The sequence below is a fragment of the Coregonus clupeaformis genome, unplaced genomic scaffold (assembly GCF_020615455.1).
Source record: "Coregonus clupeaformis isolate EN_2021a unplaced genomic scaffold, ASM2061545v1 scaf0227, whole genome shotgun sequence".
NCBI classification, from domain to species: domain Eukaryota; kingdom Metazoa; phylum Chordata; class Actinopteri; order Salmoniformes; family Salmonidae; genus Coregonus; species Coregonus clupeaformis.
In genome coordinates, this window is record NW_025533682.1 from 417,915 (window position 1) to 436,133 (window position 18,219).

Below are 18,219 nucleotides of genomic sequence, written 5' to 3' on the forward strand. Positions count from 1 at the left end.
ATCCTCCTCTCCACCCTCTCCGAGTTGGGCATCTCCGGCGCGGCTCACTCTTGGATTGCGTCCTACCTGACCGGTCGCTCCTACCAAGTGGCGTGGCGAGAATCTGTCTCCGCACCACGTGCTCTCACCACTGGTGTCCCCCAGGGCTCAGTTCTAGGCCCTCTCCTATTCTCGCTATACACCAAGTCACTTGGCTCTGTCATATACTCACATGGCCTCTCCTATCATTGCTACGCAGACGACACACAACTAATCTTCTCCTTTCCCCCTTCTGATAACCAGGTGGCAAATCGCATCTCTGCATGTCTGGCAGACATATCAGTGTGGATGACGGATCACCACCTCAAGCTGAACCTCGGCAAGACGGAGCTGCTCTTCCTCCCGGGGAAGGACTGCCCGTTCCATGATCTCACCATCACGGTTGACAACTCCGTTGTGTCCTCCTTCCAGAGTGCGAAGAGCCTTGGCGTGACCCTGGACAACACCCTGTCGTTCTCCGCTAACATCAAGGCGGTGACCCGATCCTGTAGGTTCATGCTCTACAACATTCGGAGAGTACGACCCTGCCTTACACAGGAAGCGGCACAGGTCCTAATCCAGGCACTTGTCATCTCCCGTCTGGATTACTGCAACTCGCTGTTGGCTGGGCTCCCTGCCTGTGCCATTAAACCCCTACAACTTATCCAGAATGCCGCAGCCCGTCTGGTGTTCAACCTTCCCAAGTTCTCTCACGTCACCCCGCTCCTCCGCACACTCCACTGGCTTCCAGTTGAAGCTTGCATCTGCTACAAGACCATGGTGCTTGCCTACGGAGCTGTGAGGGGAACGGCACCTCCGTACCTTCAGGCTCTGATCAGTCCCTACACCCAAACGAGGGCATTGCGTTCATCCACCTCTGGCCTGCTGGCCCCCCTACCTCTGTGGAAGGACAGTTCCCGCTCAGCCCAGTCAAAACTGTTTGCTGCTCTGGCACCCCAATGGTGGAACAAGCTCCCTCACGACGCCAGGACAGCGGAGTCACTCACCACCTTCCGGAGACACTTGAAACCCCACCTCTTTAAGGAATACCTGGGATAGGATAAAGTAATCCTTCTACCACCCCTTACCCCACCCCAAAGAAAGAAAAAATAAACATATTGTAAAGTGGTTATCCCACTGGCTATAAGGTGAATGCACCAATTTGTAAGTCGCTCTGGATAAGAGCGTCTGCTAAATGACGTAAATGTAAATGTAAATGTGTTCCATCTCTGGGGCATTAAAAGCCCAGTGCAGTCAAACACTTACATTTCCTGTGTTTTATATACATTGCCACCCTAAGAGGTTGGGATAATACTGTGAAAGACCGCCTGAAATTTCAGCTTGTTTTGGTGGGATGGAGTTTTGGCCTGCCTGGTGACATCACCAGGCGGTAAATTAGTTAATAGACCAATAAGAAAAAGAGTTCCAAACCTCTCTGCCAATAACAGCTAGTTTTCCCTTCCCCACTCAGACCACTCCCAGACAGTCCTAGCAAAATTCTTGCTTGAGAAATTTCTCTTTGCTAAGAAACTATTTATGTTTGTTTTTGACCATTTTAATTAAAAACAATCGCAGTAAGGTACTTAATTGTTACCCAGAAATTATTTGATATTGAGATAAAAACGGCTGCATTGGACCATTAATCAAGGGGGAAGTAAGCACTAACCACAGTGGTGCTAACACTAACACAGAAATATAGTAATTACGAGATATTGTGGCTGTTGTGGTAGCGTTATGGTGACATTGTAGTGATGTTGTTGTGCGGTTGTAGTAACATTGCAGTAATGTTGTCCTACTCACTCTATCTCCATGCTCAGCAGCTCCAGGAGAGCGGTGAAGATGCCCATGTCATACAGCAGGAACACGTTGTGGCGAGACCAGTGGATCACGTCCGCGTCTGTGTCACACTCATCAAACACCCCTGGGGAACGCCACATGACAGAGACACACATAGGCTTCAACAGATGCTCATTCACCACACAACACTCTCTGTTTCATAAGAAAATGTTGGTCAGTGAAATCGCAAGGGAAATATTTAAATATTCACTTAATCTCCTAGATGCATGTCAAAATACACTATGATCAAAGCAAATGATCATGTAGTGTGCAGTGATGGTGATGATTACCCTGTGCCAGGTAGAGGATGGCCCGGGCCACCTTCAGCCTCTTGTCCCGGTCAGTGACCTCCAGAGCATCTAGTAGTCTCATCACATAGGCCCTCTGCTGCTCCTGACCCAGCTCAATCCACCTCCTCCCCCGCACTGCAGAGAGAGACAGAGAGAGTGAGCTCTCTCTCTCTCTCTCTCTCTCTCTCTCTCTCTCTCTCTCTCTCTCTCTCTCTCTCTCTCTCTCTCTCTCTCTCTCTCTCTCTCTCTCTCTCTCCTCTCTCTCTCTCTCTCTCTCTCTCTCTCTCTCTCTCTCTCTCTCTCTCTCTCTCTCTCTCTCTCTCTCTCTCTCTCTCTCTCTCTCTCTCTCTCTCTCTCTCTCTCTCTCTCTCTCTCTCTCTCTCTCTCTCTCTCTCTCTCTCTCTCTCTCTCTCTCTCTCTCTCTCTCTCTCTCTCTCTCTCTCTCTCTCTCTCTCTCTCTCTCTCTCTCTCTCTCTCTCTCTCTCTCTCTCTCTCTCTCTCTCTCTCTCTCTCTCTCTCTCTCTCTCTCTCTCTCTCTCTCTCTCTCTCTCTCTCTCTCTCTCTCTCTCTCTCTCTCTCTCTCTCTCTCTCTCTCTCTCTCTCTCTCTCTCTCTCTCTCTCTCTCTCTCTCTCTCTCTCTCTCTCTCTCTCTCTCTCTCTCTCTCTCTCTCTCTCTCTCTCTCTCTCTCTCTCTCTCTCTCTCTCTCTCTCTCTCTCTCTCTCTCTCTCTCTCTCTCTCTCTCTCTCTCTCTCTCTCTCTCTCTCTCTCTCTCTCTCTCTCATTAAACTCACACTGACCCAGGCGCAGAGTCAAAGTGACCTGGCCTCAGCTCACATGCATGGTCACAGCAGGCTATTTCAGCTCTGGCCAGGTACAGTAGTACACACACTGATCATGGATTACCCGCTGTGAACGCTCACTAAAGAGAAAATAATGCCAGGATCAAACATCAAGGCAGCAATGCCTTTTACTTCAAGGCTATGAGCGATTGATTCCTAAAAGTGAAATATATTATATAAATAGGAATGTTTGTCATTTATGTTTTACCTCAACTCTTGGGATTCTTGTAGGACATCATGATCATTGAAATTCAAATAGCTAGTCAGTTCCCCTCTTTTAGTATACATTTTCTGACATACAGTGCCTTCAGAAAGTATTCATACTTATTCCACATTTTGTTGTGTTACAGCCTGAATCCAAAATGTATTAAATTGATTTTCTTTCTCACCCATCTACACACAATACGCCATAATGCAAATGTATTGAAAATGAAATACTGAAACATCTCATTTACATAAGTACTTACACCCCTGAGTCAATACGTTAGAATAACCTTTGGCAGCGATTACAGCAGTGAGTCTTTCTGGGTAAGTCTCTAAGAGCTTTGCATACCTAGATTGTACAATATTTGCACATTATTATTTTGAAAATTCTTCAAGCACTGTCAAATTGGTTGTTGATCATTGCTAGACAGCCATTTTCAAGTCTTGCCATAGATTTTCAAGACGATTTAAGTCAAAACTGTAACGAGGCCACTCAGGGACATTCAATGTCGTCTTGGTAAGTAACTCCAGTGTATATTTGGTCTTGTGTTTTGGGTTATTGTCCTGCTGAATTTGTCTCCCAGTGTCTGTTGGAAAGCAGACTGAACCAGGTTTTCCTCTAGGATTTTGCCTGTGCTTAGCTCTATTCCGTTTCTTTATATCCCCCCCCCAGAAAAAACTCCCTAGTCCTTGCCAACAAGCATACCCATAACATGACGCAGCCACCACAATGCTTGAAAATATGAAGAGTTGTACTCAGTGATGTGTTCATCCATCCTCAGTTTTCTCCTATCACACAGCCTTTAATCTCTGTAACTGTTTTAAATTCACCATTGGCTTCACTGTTTCCTTCCTCTCCAGCAACTGAGTTATCTTTGTAGTGACTGGGTGTATTGATATACCATCCAAAGTGTAATTAATAACTTCACCATGCTCAAAGATATATTAAATGTCTGCTTTTGTTTTACCCATCTACTAATAGGTGCCCTTCTTTGCGAGGCATTGGAAAACCTCCTTAGTCTTTGTGGTTGAATCTGTGTTTGAAATTCACTGCTGGACTGAGGGACCTTAAAGATAATTGTATGTGTGGGGCACAGAGATGAGGTAGGCATTCAAAAATCATGTTAAACACTATTATTATTAACACTATTATTATACATACAACTTGTGACTTGTTAAGCAAATGTTTACCCCTGAACGTATTTAGGCTTGCCATAATAAAGGGGTTGAATACTTATTGACTCAAGACATTTCAGCTAATCATTTTTAATGAATTTGTAAAAATGTCTAAAAGCATAATTCCACTTTGACATTATGGAGTATTGTGTGTAGGCCTGTGACACAAAATCTAAATTTAATCCATTTTAAATTCAGGCTGTAACAACAAAATGTGGAAAAAGTCAAGGGGTGTGAATACTTGTTGAAAGCACCGTAACTCTTTGACAAAACTTCCCTTCATAAAGTTCATCCCATGTAACTTTTCTGAGTTGCTCTGATAATGTCATTATGATAAAAGTGCTTGGAGAGTAGTGACGCAGAGGACATGGCTGTTAGCTGTGGTTTTGCAGCGTGTAGATAAGGCAGCTCTATTTGTCATGACGCTAAGAGAGGCAGCGGCTGCAGAGCAGAGTTTGGCAAGGTGTGTGTGTTCCTGTGTGTGTGTGTCACCTTCTCCCAAAACCTCCTCTTGAAAGTGTCAGGTTGGAGCAAGCAATCAGACACACACACATCACTGTGCAGAACACTGCTGACAGTTCACTTGTATACTCTCGCTCCTTCTCTCCTCTAAACCACTCACAGAAAAAGGGAAACGTTACACCTGGGAGCGGTCAATGAATCTGCTCCCTCGACCCTCTCTCCCTTTCCCTCTGTCTTTCTTCCTCTTTCACCCCCTCTCTCTATCTGACTTTCTCTCTCCAGATGATTACCAGGGCAGGAATCCATTCCATTACACTTCTACATTCTCTCTATCTCTGTCTATCCATCTCTCTCTCCGTAAACGCTAGAATAACAGGCAAACGCATTAGAGGGTATGCAAACAAACAGTGTGTTCAAGGTGAGTCAGAAAGCCCTTTGGCACACTCACTGCTTTAGAAAAAAAACACACGCACGTACACACAAATGCACACACACACACACACACACACTAGCAGAAACTAATATGACAGGCATGTAGCGCTGGCTGGAAAGACAAAACCGCCACTGACAGACAAGAAGGTAGCAGTACCATGGCTCCTGAAATCCTCCTCAAAGTAGTCCCTGTTGAGGGCGAACTCGGGCTCCTCCGTGTAACTGTATATCTCTGTGGACAAACAGGAGAGACAGGGGAATTATCAGACAGACAGGATGACATACAGTACTGTAGTGAAGGATTCAACAGAGGTAATGTCATGAAAGACATCATGGGGTATACTGTAGTGGAAGCCCTGTATGGCTCAGTTGGTAGAGCATGGCGCTTGCAACGCCAGGATTGTGGGTTTGATTCCTGGGGCCACACATTTGTCAAATTTATGGATGCAATGTGACTAAGTCGCTTTGGATAAAAGTATCTGCTAAATTGCATATATTATACAGTGAGGGAAAAAAGTATTTGATCCCCTGCTGATTTTGTACGTTTGCCCACTGACAAAGAACTGATCAGTCTATAATTTTAATGGTAGGTTTATTTGAACAGTGAGAGACAGAATAACAACAAAATAATCCAGAAAAACGCATGTCAAATATGTTATAAATTGATTTGCATTTTAATGAGGGAAATAAGTATTTGACCCCCTCTCAATCAGAAAGATTGCTGGCTCCCAGGTGTCTTTTATACAGGTAATGAGCTGAGATTAGGAGCACACTTTTAAAGGGAGTGCTCCTAATCTCAGTTTGTTACCTGTATAAAAGACACCTGTCCACAGAAGCAATCAATCAATCAGATTCCAAACTCTCCACCATGGCCAAGACCAAAGAGCTCTCCAAGGATGTCAGGGACAAGATTGTAGACCTACACAAGGCTGGAATGGGCTACAAGACCATCGCCAAGCAGCTTGGTGAGAAGGTGACAATAGTTGGTGTGATTATTCGCAAATGGAAGAAACACAAAATAACTGTCAATCTCCCTCAGCCTGGGGCTCCATGCAAGATTTCACCTCGTGGAGTTGCAATGATCATGAGAACGGTGAGGAATCAGCCCAGAACTACACGGGAGGATCTTGTCAATGATCTCAAGGCTGCTGGGACCATAGTCACCAAGAAAAGAATTGGTAGCACACTACGCCGTGAAGGACTGAAATCCTGCAGCGCCCGCAAGGTCCCCCTGCTCAAGAAAGCACATATACAGGGCCGTCTGAAGTTTACCAATGAACATCTGAATGATTCAGAGGAGAACTGGGTGAAAGTGTTGTGGTCAGATGAGACCAAAATCGAGCTCTTTGGCATCAACTCAACTCACCGTGTTTGGAGGAGGAGGAATGCTGCCGGCAGGTAGCTTAGTGGTTAAGAGTGTTGTGACAGTAACCGAAAGGTCGCTGGTTCTAATCCCCAAGCCGACTAGGTGAAAATCTGTCGATGTGCCCTTGAGCAAGGCACTTAACCCTAATTGCTCCTGTAAGTCGCTCTGGATAAGAGCGTCTGCTAAATGACTAAAATGTAAAATGTATGACCCCAAGAACACCATCCCCATCGTCAAACATGGAGGTGGAAACATTATGCTTTGGAGGTGTTTTTCTGCTAAGGGGACAGGACAACTTCACCTCATCAAAGGGACAATGGACGGGGCCATGTACCATCAAATCTTGGGTGAGAACCTCCTTCCCTCAGCCAGGGCATGGAAAATGGGTCGTGGATGGGTATTCCAGCATGACAATGACCCAAAACACACGGCCAAGGCAACAAAGCAGTGGCTCAAGAAGAAGCACATTAAGGTCCTGGAGTGGCCTAGCCAGTCTCCAGACCTTAATCACATAGAACATCTGTGGAGGGAGCTGAAGGTTCGAGTTGCCAAACGTCAGCCTCGAAACCTTAATGACTTGGAGAAGATCTGCAAAGAGGAGTGGGACAAAATCCCTCCTGAGATGTGTGCAAACCTGGTGGCCAACTACAAGAAACGTCTGACCTCTGTGATTGCCAACAAGGGTTTTGCCACCCCAAGTACTACGTCATGTTTTGCAGAGGGGTCAAATACTTATTTCCCTCATTAAAATGCAAATCAATTTATAACATTTTTGACATGCGTTTTTCTGGATTATTTTGTTGTTATTCTGTCTCTCACTGTTCAAATAAACCTACCATTAAAATTATAGACTGATCATGTCTTTGTCAGTGTGCAAACGTACAAAATCAGCAGGGGATCAAATACTTTTTTCCCTCACTGTAAGTCAACTGTGTCATTCAGTCCCTTTCATAAAAAAATCAATTTTGCCTCCCAGTTATCCTTTCTATAGAGTGTTTTTATGAGATTCATGACATCGTTGACTAATCCCTCTTCAGCAAATATACAGGAGTTAAATCCCAACTGTCACTCCAGCCTGAGGAACAGTCACAAGAGAGCAACTGTAATGTCTGTGTTTGTGCAAGCTAATGTCTCAGCGGGACTAGCTACCTAACCAAAACAGCTGCATTCAACAAGGGAAAACTATGATCTTGCCTTGAATCAATCCCATGTAGCTGCTGACAGCGTAGCACTGTACTGTACTACACTGTACTCTAGCACATTGTTGCAGTGACTAGCTGCTGGTTATGAACAGAACATAAGACGGAGCATATTTCTTGTGGATATACTGGAACAGCAGTGATCACCAATTCTCCTGGAGAGCTACAGGGGTTGCCTTGCATGTTTTTTGTTCCAGCAACTGTTTCAACTAATCAACTGGACTTGATGATTAGTTGAATAAGGTGGTTTGTGGTTGGAACAAAAACCTGCCCAGTGCCCAGTAGCTGCCCAGGTCTAGGGTTGGTGACCGCTGGGTCAGGGCTTAAAGACCTTACCTGAGAGTTCAGCAGTCAGGCTGTCTGTATCCCCATACTCAAACTCCAGGTTGGGAGACTCCATGGAGCTCTGAAAACAGAAAACAACACTGAAGTCTAGGCAGAACCGCAAAGGGAAATAATAATAATATAATATGCCATTTAGCAGACGCTTTTATCCAAAGCGACTTACAGTCATGTGTGCATACATTTTTACGTATGGGTGGTCCCGGGGATCGAACCCACTACCCTGGCGTTACAAGCGCCATGCTCTACCAATTGAGCTACAGAGGAAATGAAGGCACATGACACACGCACACTAACACACACACACACACAGCATGGCAGTGGAATATGGACAAAACAGAGCCCACCTCTGTTAGCCGTCATAGCTGCTAAAAGCATTATTTTCACAGATTGAGACACACTGATACAGTATGCATGATCTCACCACTTATCAAAGCACCACAAAACAACAACATTCACATACTGCCAGCCAATACAAAAGACCGTAGCACTTGAATAGAGACAGACTAGACTTTGAAATAGGTTAAGGACTGCCGTTAGTCAGCCTTGAGCGAGTGTCTCAGCAGCAATTTAGTGACAGAGAACATTACAGCTAATCACGGTCCTTAAATGGCATGTGTCAGTGGCTAAGCCTTTGCTGAAGTGCGAGGACTGTCTGTAGTTGGTTTTCATGCATCCTACCACAGAAGGGCAGCAATAGCCAGGGATAGGCTAACATCTGTAAATCACTGGAACCTGAAACACCCAAAGTCTCAGAGCCCCAAACAGTCTGTCAGATTAGGGTGAGATTCAATAGGAGGGATTGGAAATGTAAGAATCGTTTGGCCCAATGACTTGTTAATTCCAAATACATTACATTTGGCACAGATCCCACTCCAGATGGAGACTTGTTGTGTCTTATGAGGTGGTTTTCAGTTACAAACACCATCTGAGAGCTAAGACGTTCTGAGTCAGTGAAACTGGTCCCCCTCAGGATTGTGCTATTTTTCACACTCCACTTCTGTCCATTTCTCTACATCCAGATTAGACACTTGGGCTGGACTCAGAATGACCCACACACACTGACTCCTATTTGAGCCAAATGGCTGAGAGAGCAGGAGTCACAGCAGGCTGAGGAGAGAAGATGATGGTGTTCACTCTGACAGGGAGACTGACCCATTCCCAGAGGATGAGCCTGGGGTTCAGGGGCCGATAGTCTCACAGTGTGACAGGGAGACAATGGAGGTAAGCTTTGGGGGGAAATCGTTAGGGAAGATATTTTGGTCTACAGACCAGTCACTGTCTGATGTGTTACATTGATAATTTGCTCTACTTAGGTGTTCAAACTGTATGTTAATTACACACTAAAATCACTGGTGTTAGGGATCTGCAGGGTGGAGGCATTTGTTCCAACCCAGCACAGTATCATCACCACTAGAGAGATACATCAGTATCATATTTCGCTCTAGTTAAATCCATGTCACGCCAGTCTAGTTAATCTAACCACTGCCACCAATGTAACTGTGGTGACCGTGACACTCATCGCCCTGAGTGCAGATTGTGATGTTTATCAGAGACCAAGCTAACTGTCAGCTCACAATTGTTTGATTGGGATTATAATAAAACACAGGCAATCAATCCTAGTGTCTGATTGGCTGAGTCCCCCCCAGAGGAGATGAGAGGATGCCGGAAGATTGTGTCTGTTGCACTGGAAACTAAGGTTTGTGTTGTTATTGCTCTCAATAGAGCTCTTTCATGTTTGTGTGAAGGAGAGTGGGGAATTTGGTGTCTCTCACTCAGCTACCCATGGGCATCAACAATTATCTCTCTCTCTCTCTCTCTCTCCCCCCGCCAGCTTACTATGAACACTACCCTTCCTTCCACACTGGCACATTGAAGCCTGTGCTCCACCGTCAGTGTGTGCAAACACTGGGCATCACGTCAAAATACCCACCAGCCCCCATCCCCCATCCTCTCATATAAGCATATGTTAAAAATAACCTATGACCGAAGCCAGCCAGCCAGCCAGCCAAGCCAATGGGCCAATGCAATAATCAACTCTAACACAGATCACATGAGGAATAGCCTGGAAAAAGAAATAGAATTAAGTGGGATGATCATATGGGCTATGATGAATTAGGCGTACATTGTGTGGCTTGAGCACTGAATGTAGTCTTAGCTACACCAAGTTTTGTTTACAGATGCATTAGCCTGCTTAAAGAAATTAGCCAACTGGATCCTTCTTTAGATTCCACCAGTGTGGAGATGAGATTAGGTTTCATGTGTTTATTTCATGCCCCCCCAATGAATTAGTTATTAGAAAAAGAATATGCTGTATCCTAGTAGTATGGAGCATAATGTCAAGCATGTCTACTTGAATGTCACTACAGGCAATGGAGGTACAATATAATTTAAAAAAAATAGTAATTACATCTTAATATGTAATAATTGGGAAACTAGCTAATAGCCTGCCTATGCATTATTCTATCAATTTCAAATCCACTCTCCTGCACTGACAAAAAATGCAATTGATAAAGAATATTGAATCACACACTGACAGATCTACATATAGGCTGCTGCTCGAGCATATGGGACAAATAAGCACACACCAAATTATTATTTATTATTATTATATGCCCAACATCAATACTATGTACATAAACCTACTGTATATTTGAAATCTGACACCGGTCTACGATGTCATGCACAAATTCACAGGCGGCGGCTGCAAGATAAGATCCGACCACAAAACGTCCTGGACATTGACAGTCACATTAGCTACCTGTATTTGCCACGTTCAGAATTAACCATAAGCTTACGGTATTTTTAGCATCCAATTGCGCTGTCACCAAAATAACAACCCGGGCTGCATGCTTTCAAAAGCGGCTCTGTAGCAAAAGGGCATTTAAAGCTCCCCAGCAACAACAAACCACACGGACACCGACCCCTCTATACTGGCTCACGATTAGCTACAAACTGGCTTTACCTCCCAATCCTTCAGCAGATTCTTGAACACATCTTTCCCATTCGGCAGAGGCCTTTGTTTGTTGCAGTTATTGTTAATATTATTAATGACAGGTACCTCCATTTCGTCTGCCTGCATCTTTCTGTGTTGGTTTGTTCACTTTCTCTGCAGCTCGTGCGTTCCGGTAAGGTTCGAGCCTGTCAAATTGTAACAGATTTCAATATTCCAAGTTCAGAAAATCCGTCCCCGTTGGAGTGATTGGTTGACTGAACGACAGAGAGGGCGGGGTTAACTTCTACTGTAAATGGTGACTGGCCGGTTGGTCTTGCCCACGAGTGAATCAGTAGAGTAGAGGATGCGAGTATTCTAATTCGGTCAATGAATTGGTGCTGATGCTGAGTATTCCATAATGGCAACTACATAAAAAACATTGTCCGTTTCTGTGGATTGAATGAAAAATTGGCTATAATAGTTTAGTATTGATAGGCTATTCAATTGTATATATTGCTTGAATGTAACCAGATCACGTTCACACAGCTGTTTAATCCATTTTGTTCTGTCAGAATGACTGGATTGTGCATGGATTATCTGTCAAATCCTGATTTCCTCCACACGGGCATTTTAATCAATCCAAGACCTGAGACAAGACACAAAACCTATGAGTCAATAAAATGATTTTATACCAGCCTAGTAACAAACCAGATTAAACTAATCAAGAGCTTGATGACTATTTGGTCGAATCAGGTATGTTATTGCTGGGCCATAACAAGAACCTGCACACCCTGTGCCAGGGCTTCCAGGATCATGATTGAAGAACACTGCTCTAGAGGGAATGTAATATTCTCCCCAAACATCCATCCCTTGAGGCAGGCTGCCACATTGAGTGGTGGTAATGTAGGGGTCGGAGAGGGTTGACGATAGACTAGACCTAGATACCTCTACGGCCACTCTCATCCAACCACCGCCACGGTGAACTGAGTGAATTATTGATTAGTGACTGTAGTAGGGGACTGCTTGATGTAGATCGCCTGGCTCACTCTCAGCCCCCCACCCCCCGTCCCCGTCCCCCATAACAACCCCTGACTGAGAAAAGCACTTAACATGATCTGATTGGAGTGTACAGGTTAATGAGAGCGCAAAGGAGGTCATATCTGTTTCACGTACTTGAATTTGACACATGGTAGCTGGTTGGGTGCTAGGGTGTTTATACTGAATGCAGGGTTTACAGTATGCAGGGATTTATCGATGAAGAACACAAGTCAAAACAAACATGACTATGACGTGGAACACACAGCTGTGCTAATGTCATTATGCAGTTGCTGTTTAAGCTTTACTTTATTGTGTTACTATTTCCTTTTTATCTTATTAGCATATTTTTCTTACATTTTAACTCTGCATTGTTGGAAAAGGGCTCATAAGTAAGCATTTCACAGTAAAGTCTACACCCGTTGTAAACGGCGCATGTGACAAATACATTTGATTTCATTCTATGGTTAATATTGGTGGCTGTTAGGGACCAAAACGCTTTCTTAATTAATTCTCTATATTGCATTTAACTTGTGTTTTTGCCTTTGTGTGACAAATCTTTCACATTAACCGAATGAAATCGGTGTGTATAGCATGGACGGGGATAATAGGCAGTCAACATTGTGTGTGCGCCTCAGGGTCTCTGAACAGTGGGTGCACTCTGTTTAGGTCACTCACTACGACTGAGTGGCAACAACAGCTGCTTTCAACTGCTCTCGACACACCCAGTGTCACCCCCTATCATTGTGTCATGTGGCAATACAGCAATCAATTTACTCTGAACGCATACCCCAATTATAGCCCCATGACTGAGTAAGTATCCAAACTTATACGAGTTCTGAGAACATAATTAAAATGGACACATAGACACAGAATGTATCATTTGTTGAGTCACTGAATAACCATTGTTAATGTTAGAACAATGATCAACCCAGCATAACATGTTCTTCACAACTTAACTGCAGTCATAAGTCTTATAGGACACATGGCTTGTAAATATGATTGAGGGAACATAACCTAAACCCGTTCTGTAAAACTTGGCCAAACACCGATTCCAGTGCCTAATGATCAGATCATCCAAGCTGTAGTGAAACACCCTAGTTCATGATGATATACTTCGTTTCTAGCACTTCACATAACATAATCTCTTCCTCTCTCAAGTGGTGTCATTATTGATTCAATCTTTCTTTGAGCTCCGATGCAGCAGCAGGCAGTCATCCTCTCATCTATCAGATCAGCCGGAATCTAGAGATACCCTCCTCAAGGCCATGGGAAATCAGTTTACACACAGGCAGCCCAATACTGATCTTTTGCCCAATAATTGGCAAAAGATCTGATCGGTTAAAAGCATTTAGTGGCAAAAGATCAGAATTGGGCTGCCTGTGTAAACACAGCCATAGATGCCTAATAGGCATTGGTAGCAATCTTTCTGTCTGAATTGAGGTATATTCAAGAAAATACATGAACATGAATAAACACAGCACATCATATAATAGACGACAAAGGTTGATACAATATTTTACATTTTTATTCTTTAAGATTACAGATGTATTATTGCTCATCTATCATTATCACTTGCAATATTTAAACATTGTTTCGACAACTTCAACATTTTAGAAGAATTTTCCATTTGTACTGACTGAGGATTTACAACAATAAATACAAGAGTCGATATGCTGTAATTCCTATACTTTTGAGTTAACCATACAAGATGCTGGTGTTAACCCTGCCCATGTGATGCAGCTATTGGACCGACTAATGCTCTTTCACCCCCGGAACGCACAGGCTATGATCCTGAGACAACTGCATCGAAGCAACCATGTCCTACAACACATGACCCTAACACGCACACATACACTCTCAAGCACACACAGGCTCACTCTCACACACAGTCAGGCGCGACCATTTACTCACACACATTCATACACTCACTCAGAACCACACACACATGAAAAACAGAGAAACTTCAGACAGTGGCTATAACACACAGATCATAATAAACCCCTCTAACAGATGAGATAATCAGCACAAGGATAATGTTCTAAAAGTCAGACAAACAGACATATGGGAGGTATGGACGGTCACACAGCCGGGGCCTCTGACTTGGAAGATGGTTATTATGGAGGCTGGGGGGGGGGGGGCATAAATGCACAAATGGTAGCTCCCGAGTATGACATGAACACAGTGACATTTTAGAATGTATAGTATGGGCATAATTAACATGGGAGCATATGGGCGTATGTTCTCATGGATTTAAGTCCATTCTATGCAATGTAAAACATTTTTTTAAGCTGGTTCCTCCCAGCTGGCTTGTAGTATGGGCTTTTGGTTCAGGTGAAAACCCTAACAGCTGGGATTCGAACAAAGTTTATCTAAAATGTTGAGGAAATGAAGTCTGACTAATAATCGTACCAGAGGAGTTTGGCCCTCAACAGAAAAACTCACCAAACGAATGATGACACCAAATCTTGGACATTTATAAGGTGACTATTACCTTTTATCATAAATACATAAGACATTGAAACAATGAGGTAAACTAATGTCTGAAGAAGTGACCATTTTTAGAACGTGTGAAATGTAGGTCCCCAACTAAATACAAGCATATGTAATGATCCAGTCATCAAGCTTTAGCCTCACTGTAGTTCAAATCACAGCTAACCCCTGACAACGGCTATGTGTACCAATTGGTTCTAGCGCTGTAAGTACTGTACAGGTTTGCTTACACATACTTAGGAGAATCAGCTTACTATTGAGGACCTGGCTAAAGAAACTACTACCAGCCTGGCTGTACATTTGGTATCTCACTGAAATAGTCTCGGTCACAGTATTCAAAACATGAAGGATCATCCAGAACATTTATTACATTTATCATATAACATTTAATTGCTTATCTTTATAATGAGACATATGTTTGATTTCAAAAGTAAGATGGGTGGAGGAGAAGATAGAAAAATCTAAATGTCTATATAAATATATCCCCCTTGTAATGATCTCCCATACCTGTCATGCTTCTAATTAAGCAATAAGGCACGAGGGGGTTTGTGGTATATAGCCAATATACCACTGCTAAGGGCTGTTCTTATGTACGACGCAACGCAGAGTGCCTGAATACAGCCCTTAGCCGTGGTATATTGGCCATATACCACAAACCTGGTGCCTTATTGCTATTATAAACTGGTTACCAACGTAATTAGAGCAGTAAAAATAAATGTTTTGTCATGGTGGTGTACGGTCTGATATACCACAGCTTTCAGCCAATCAGCATTCAGGGCTTGAACTACCCAGTTTATAATACAGTATAATGCTTTGATAGGAGAATCTAGCTCCGGACATCATGGATGGATGTCATAAACTCTGGTTGGTGGAATACTTTTCATATAACTTCAACACCATCATCATTATGTGAGCAGTTTGGGAGCTGAGCAACAGAGGCTGTGGTACAGGCAGCTGAGATGGATTCACTGTATTTGAGTGACAGGTGGGAGAGGGGTCCCAACCAATCACAGGGAAAGACCCCGCCCCCACGCCAGTCACTGTCCAGTTCAATTGAGGGAATAGGAGAACCAACGCATTAAAACATACTTAAAAACAAGAAAAATAATACATCTGAATTAAATGATCAAATAAAAGACAGGATATGATTGGACCTAGTGACCTCCCCCTCACACCTTTTCATCTAACCCCTTTCAATGTATATTTGAAAACAAAACAGAAATCAAGAGTAGAACATAAAGACAATAGGACATGAACCACACGTCCATCACTAAATCTTCAGAGGTCATCTTTCATTCACAGAGATTTTTTGTACATTTCAGTTTGTTTGTTTTTTCTTCATCAATAGTTTTTCATCTTTAGTTTTTAAGCGAACAATAAAAAGATCTCGTAATGGAGTTTTTAACGTACGACTGACTAACACAAGTAGCTAAGAGAAGACGATGAAATGGTGAAATCTCCAGGAGACGCTTGCTAAGGAGCGCAAAATGGCAGGAGCAGCTCAAAAAGGTTAGAGTTACGTTATTCTAGCGTAAATAAATAAACACTGCCAAAGCGCAGGTAAAGCCACGCCTTCCACTCTGAGCAATTAGCACAGAGCTCCTCCCCTCTCCTGTAAAAAGCAGGTATGCGACTATTCCGTCCTCCTCTCTCCTTTCTTCTGGGTTCTGTACGATTTATGGAGCCTCTGTATTTTCTTCATTTCAGAGTTGGTTTAATACCTTGGGGAGAAAAAACGAATGTCAAATCATGTCGTTACAGTTACTGTTATGTAACATGGGAAGAATGGAACAATCTTGCACTGTGGATATCTCTCTACCTGCATAGCCGTCTTATTTCTCATTATAACGCTGATACACTGTATAACGTAACACCACGAAACATATACACTGAGTACACAAAACATTAAGAACACCTGCTCTTTACATGACAGACTGACCGGGTGAAAGCTATGATCCCTTATTGATGTAACCTGTTAACTCCACCTCAATCAGTGTAGATCACAGGTGTCAAACTCATTCCACGGAGGGCCTAGTGTCTGCGGGTTTTCACTCCTCCCTTGTACTTGATTGATAAATTAAGGTCACTAATTAGTAAGGAACTCCCCAAACCTGGTTGTCTAGGGCTTAACTGAAAAGAAAAACCAAAAACCTGCACACACTAGGCCCTCCATGGAATGAGTTTGACACCCCTGGTGTAGATGAAGGGGAGGAGACAGGTTAAAGAAGGATTTTTAAGCCTTGAGACATGGCTTGTGTGTGAGTGCCATTCAGAGGGTGAATGGGCAAGACAAAAAATATTTATGTGCCTTTGAACGGGGTATGGTAGTAGGTGCCAGGCGCATTGGTTTGTGTCAAGAACTGCAACGCTGCTGGGTTTTTCACGCTCAACAGTTTCCCGTGTGTGTCGAGAATGGTCCACCACCCAAAGGACATCCAGCCAATTTGACAGAACCGTGGGAAGCATTGGAGTCAACATGGGCCAGCATCCCTGTGGAACACTTTCAATACCTTGTAGAGTCCATGCCCTGACGGGACGGGGGGGACGGGGGGACGGGGGACGGGGGGTCTTCCTAATGTTTGGTATACTCAGTGTATGTCACATTAAATATATGACATACAATATTAGCAAGCAATCTAAGCCTTCAGGGCATTAATATTTACCTGTAGTAGTTTGGCTTGAAGGGCCCGTTCTTGTTCAAGCCCAGGTACTTGGCCTGCTCATCACTCAGCTCTGTGAGGTGGGCATCGAACGTAGGGAGGTGAAGGCTGGCCACATACTCATCTGGAATAATACAGAGGGAGAGAGAAAAGATGGAGGGAGTGGGGGGTGGGAGGGACAGAGCGAGCGAGAGAAAAATGGATGAGAGTGAGAGACAGAAAGAGAGAGTGAGAGGAGAGAGCCAAGTTACTCTAGCTAGCAGGGACACAGGGCTGTCGGTTATTTATTAATTTATTTGTTTGTGAGGGGTTAGCTGAGCACACTGGGGCTGCTTCTCTCGTCTCGATCTCTCCCTGTCAATGATGGTGCAGTGAGCTTAGCAGCAGGCTCTGACAGACTGACCTATATTGAGCCTCTCTGCCAGTCCATCTCGTCCTCCCTGCTTTTACTCTATACGGGGGGGGGGGGGCAGAGAACCGGCTACGCTGCCAGCTGCAAACACACACCAACACATGCACACTCAGGCTCTCCATGAGATGTATTCTACTATGAACGAAGCACACACACACACACACAAAGCACGCATACACCCAGACACACACACTCCTCTCTAAATAGGATGCATTCTACTATGAATTATATATTTCCCAGACAGTGCAATGACTGTAAATGAATAGAAAAAAAGACCAAACGCCGCAAACACACCCTGATATACTAACACCCAGTGTTTGGTTTGGATCATGACGTAGAACATAAATAACCCAATCCAAGACATGGCTGCAGGGGATGAATTAGCACAGAGCTGCTTCGAAATATCTTTAAGGTCATGCTAGCCTTCTCTTTCCCTATCCTGTATATCTATAGCTTCTCTTTGCTGACTTGAGTCTTTGTTGTGCATTCTGGCTGATCCCCTTTCAACTCAATGTTTTC

The 18,219-nt window shown here is 43.8% G+C and overlaps 2 protein-coding genes across 7 annotated transcripts in view; both read right to left on the bottom strand.

Annotated features, from left to right (window-relative positions):
• LOC121546250 (striatin-interacting protein 1 homolog) overlaps window positions 1-11,319 on the bottom strand; it is a 38,343-nt gene extending 27,024 nt beyond the window's left edge. For 2 of the 4 annotated variants that reach the window (XM_041857393.1, XM_041857392.1), the window contains exons 1-5: window positions 11,131-11,318; window positions 8,160-8,229; window positions 5,416-5,490; window positions 2,145-2,279; window positions 1,819-1,939 (exon numbers count right to left, since the gene is read on the bottom strand). In XM_041857393.1, coding sequence (XP_041713327.1) covers window positions 1,819-1,939; window positions 2,145-2,279; window positions 5,416-5,490; window positions 8,160-8,229; window positions 11,131-11,247 — 518 coding nt within the window. In that variant the 5' untranslated portion in view covers window positions 11,248-11,318. Of the gene's footprint in view, window positions 1-1,818; window positions 1,940-2,144; window positions 2,280-5,415; window positions 5,491-8,159; window positions 8,230-10,811; window positions 11,036-11,130 lie in introns of those variants that run through there. The other 2 variants (XM_041857394.1, XM_041857395.2) reach the window with 2 other exon arrangements.
• A 5,001-nt stretch (window positions 11,320-16,320) lies between these two features.
• LOC121546249 (putative adenosylhomocysteinase 3) overlaps window positions 16,321-18,219 on the bottom strand; it is a 42,163-nt gene continuing 40,264 nt past the window's right edge. For 2 of the 3 annotated variants that reach the window (XM_041857389.1, XM_041857391.2), the window contains exons 16-17: window positions 17,292-17,412; window positions 16,321-16,349 (exon numbers count right to left, since the gene is read on the bottom strand). In XM_041857389.1, coding sequence (XP_041713323.1) covers window positions 16,343-16,349; window positions 17,292-17,412 — 128 coding nt within the window. In that variant the 3' untranslated portion in view covers window positions 16,321-16,342. Of the gene's footprint in view, window positions 16,350-17,287; window positions 17,413-18,219 lie in introns of those variants that run through there. The other variant, XM_041857390.1, reaches the window with a different exon arrangement.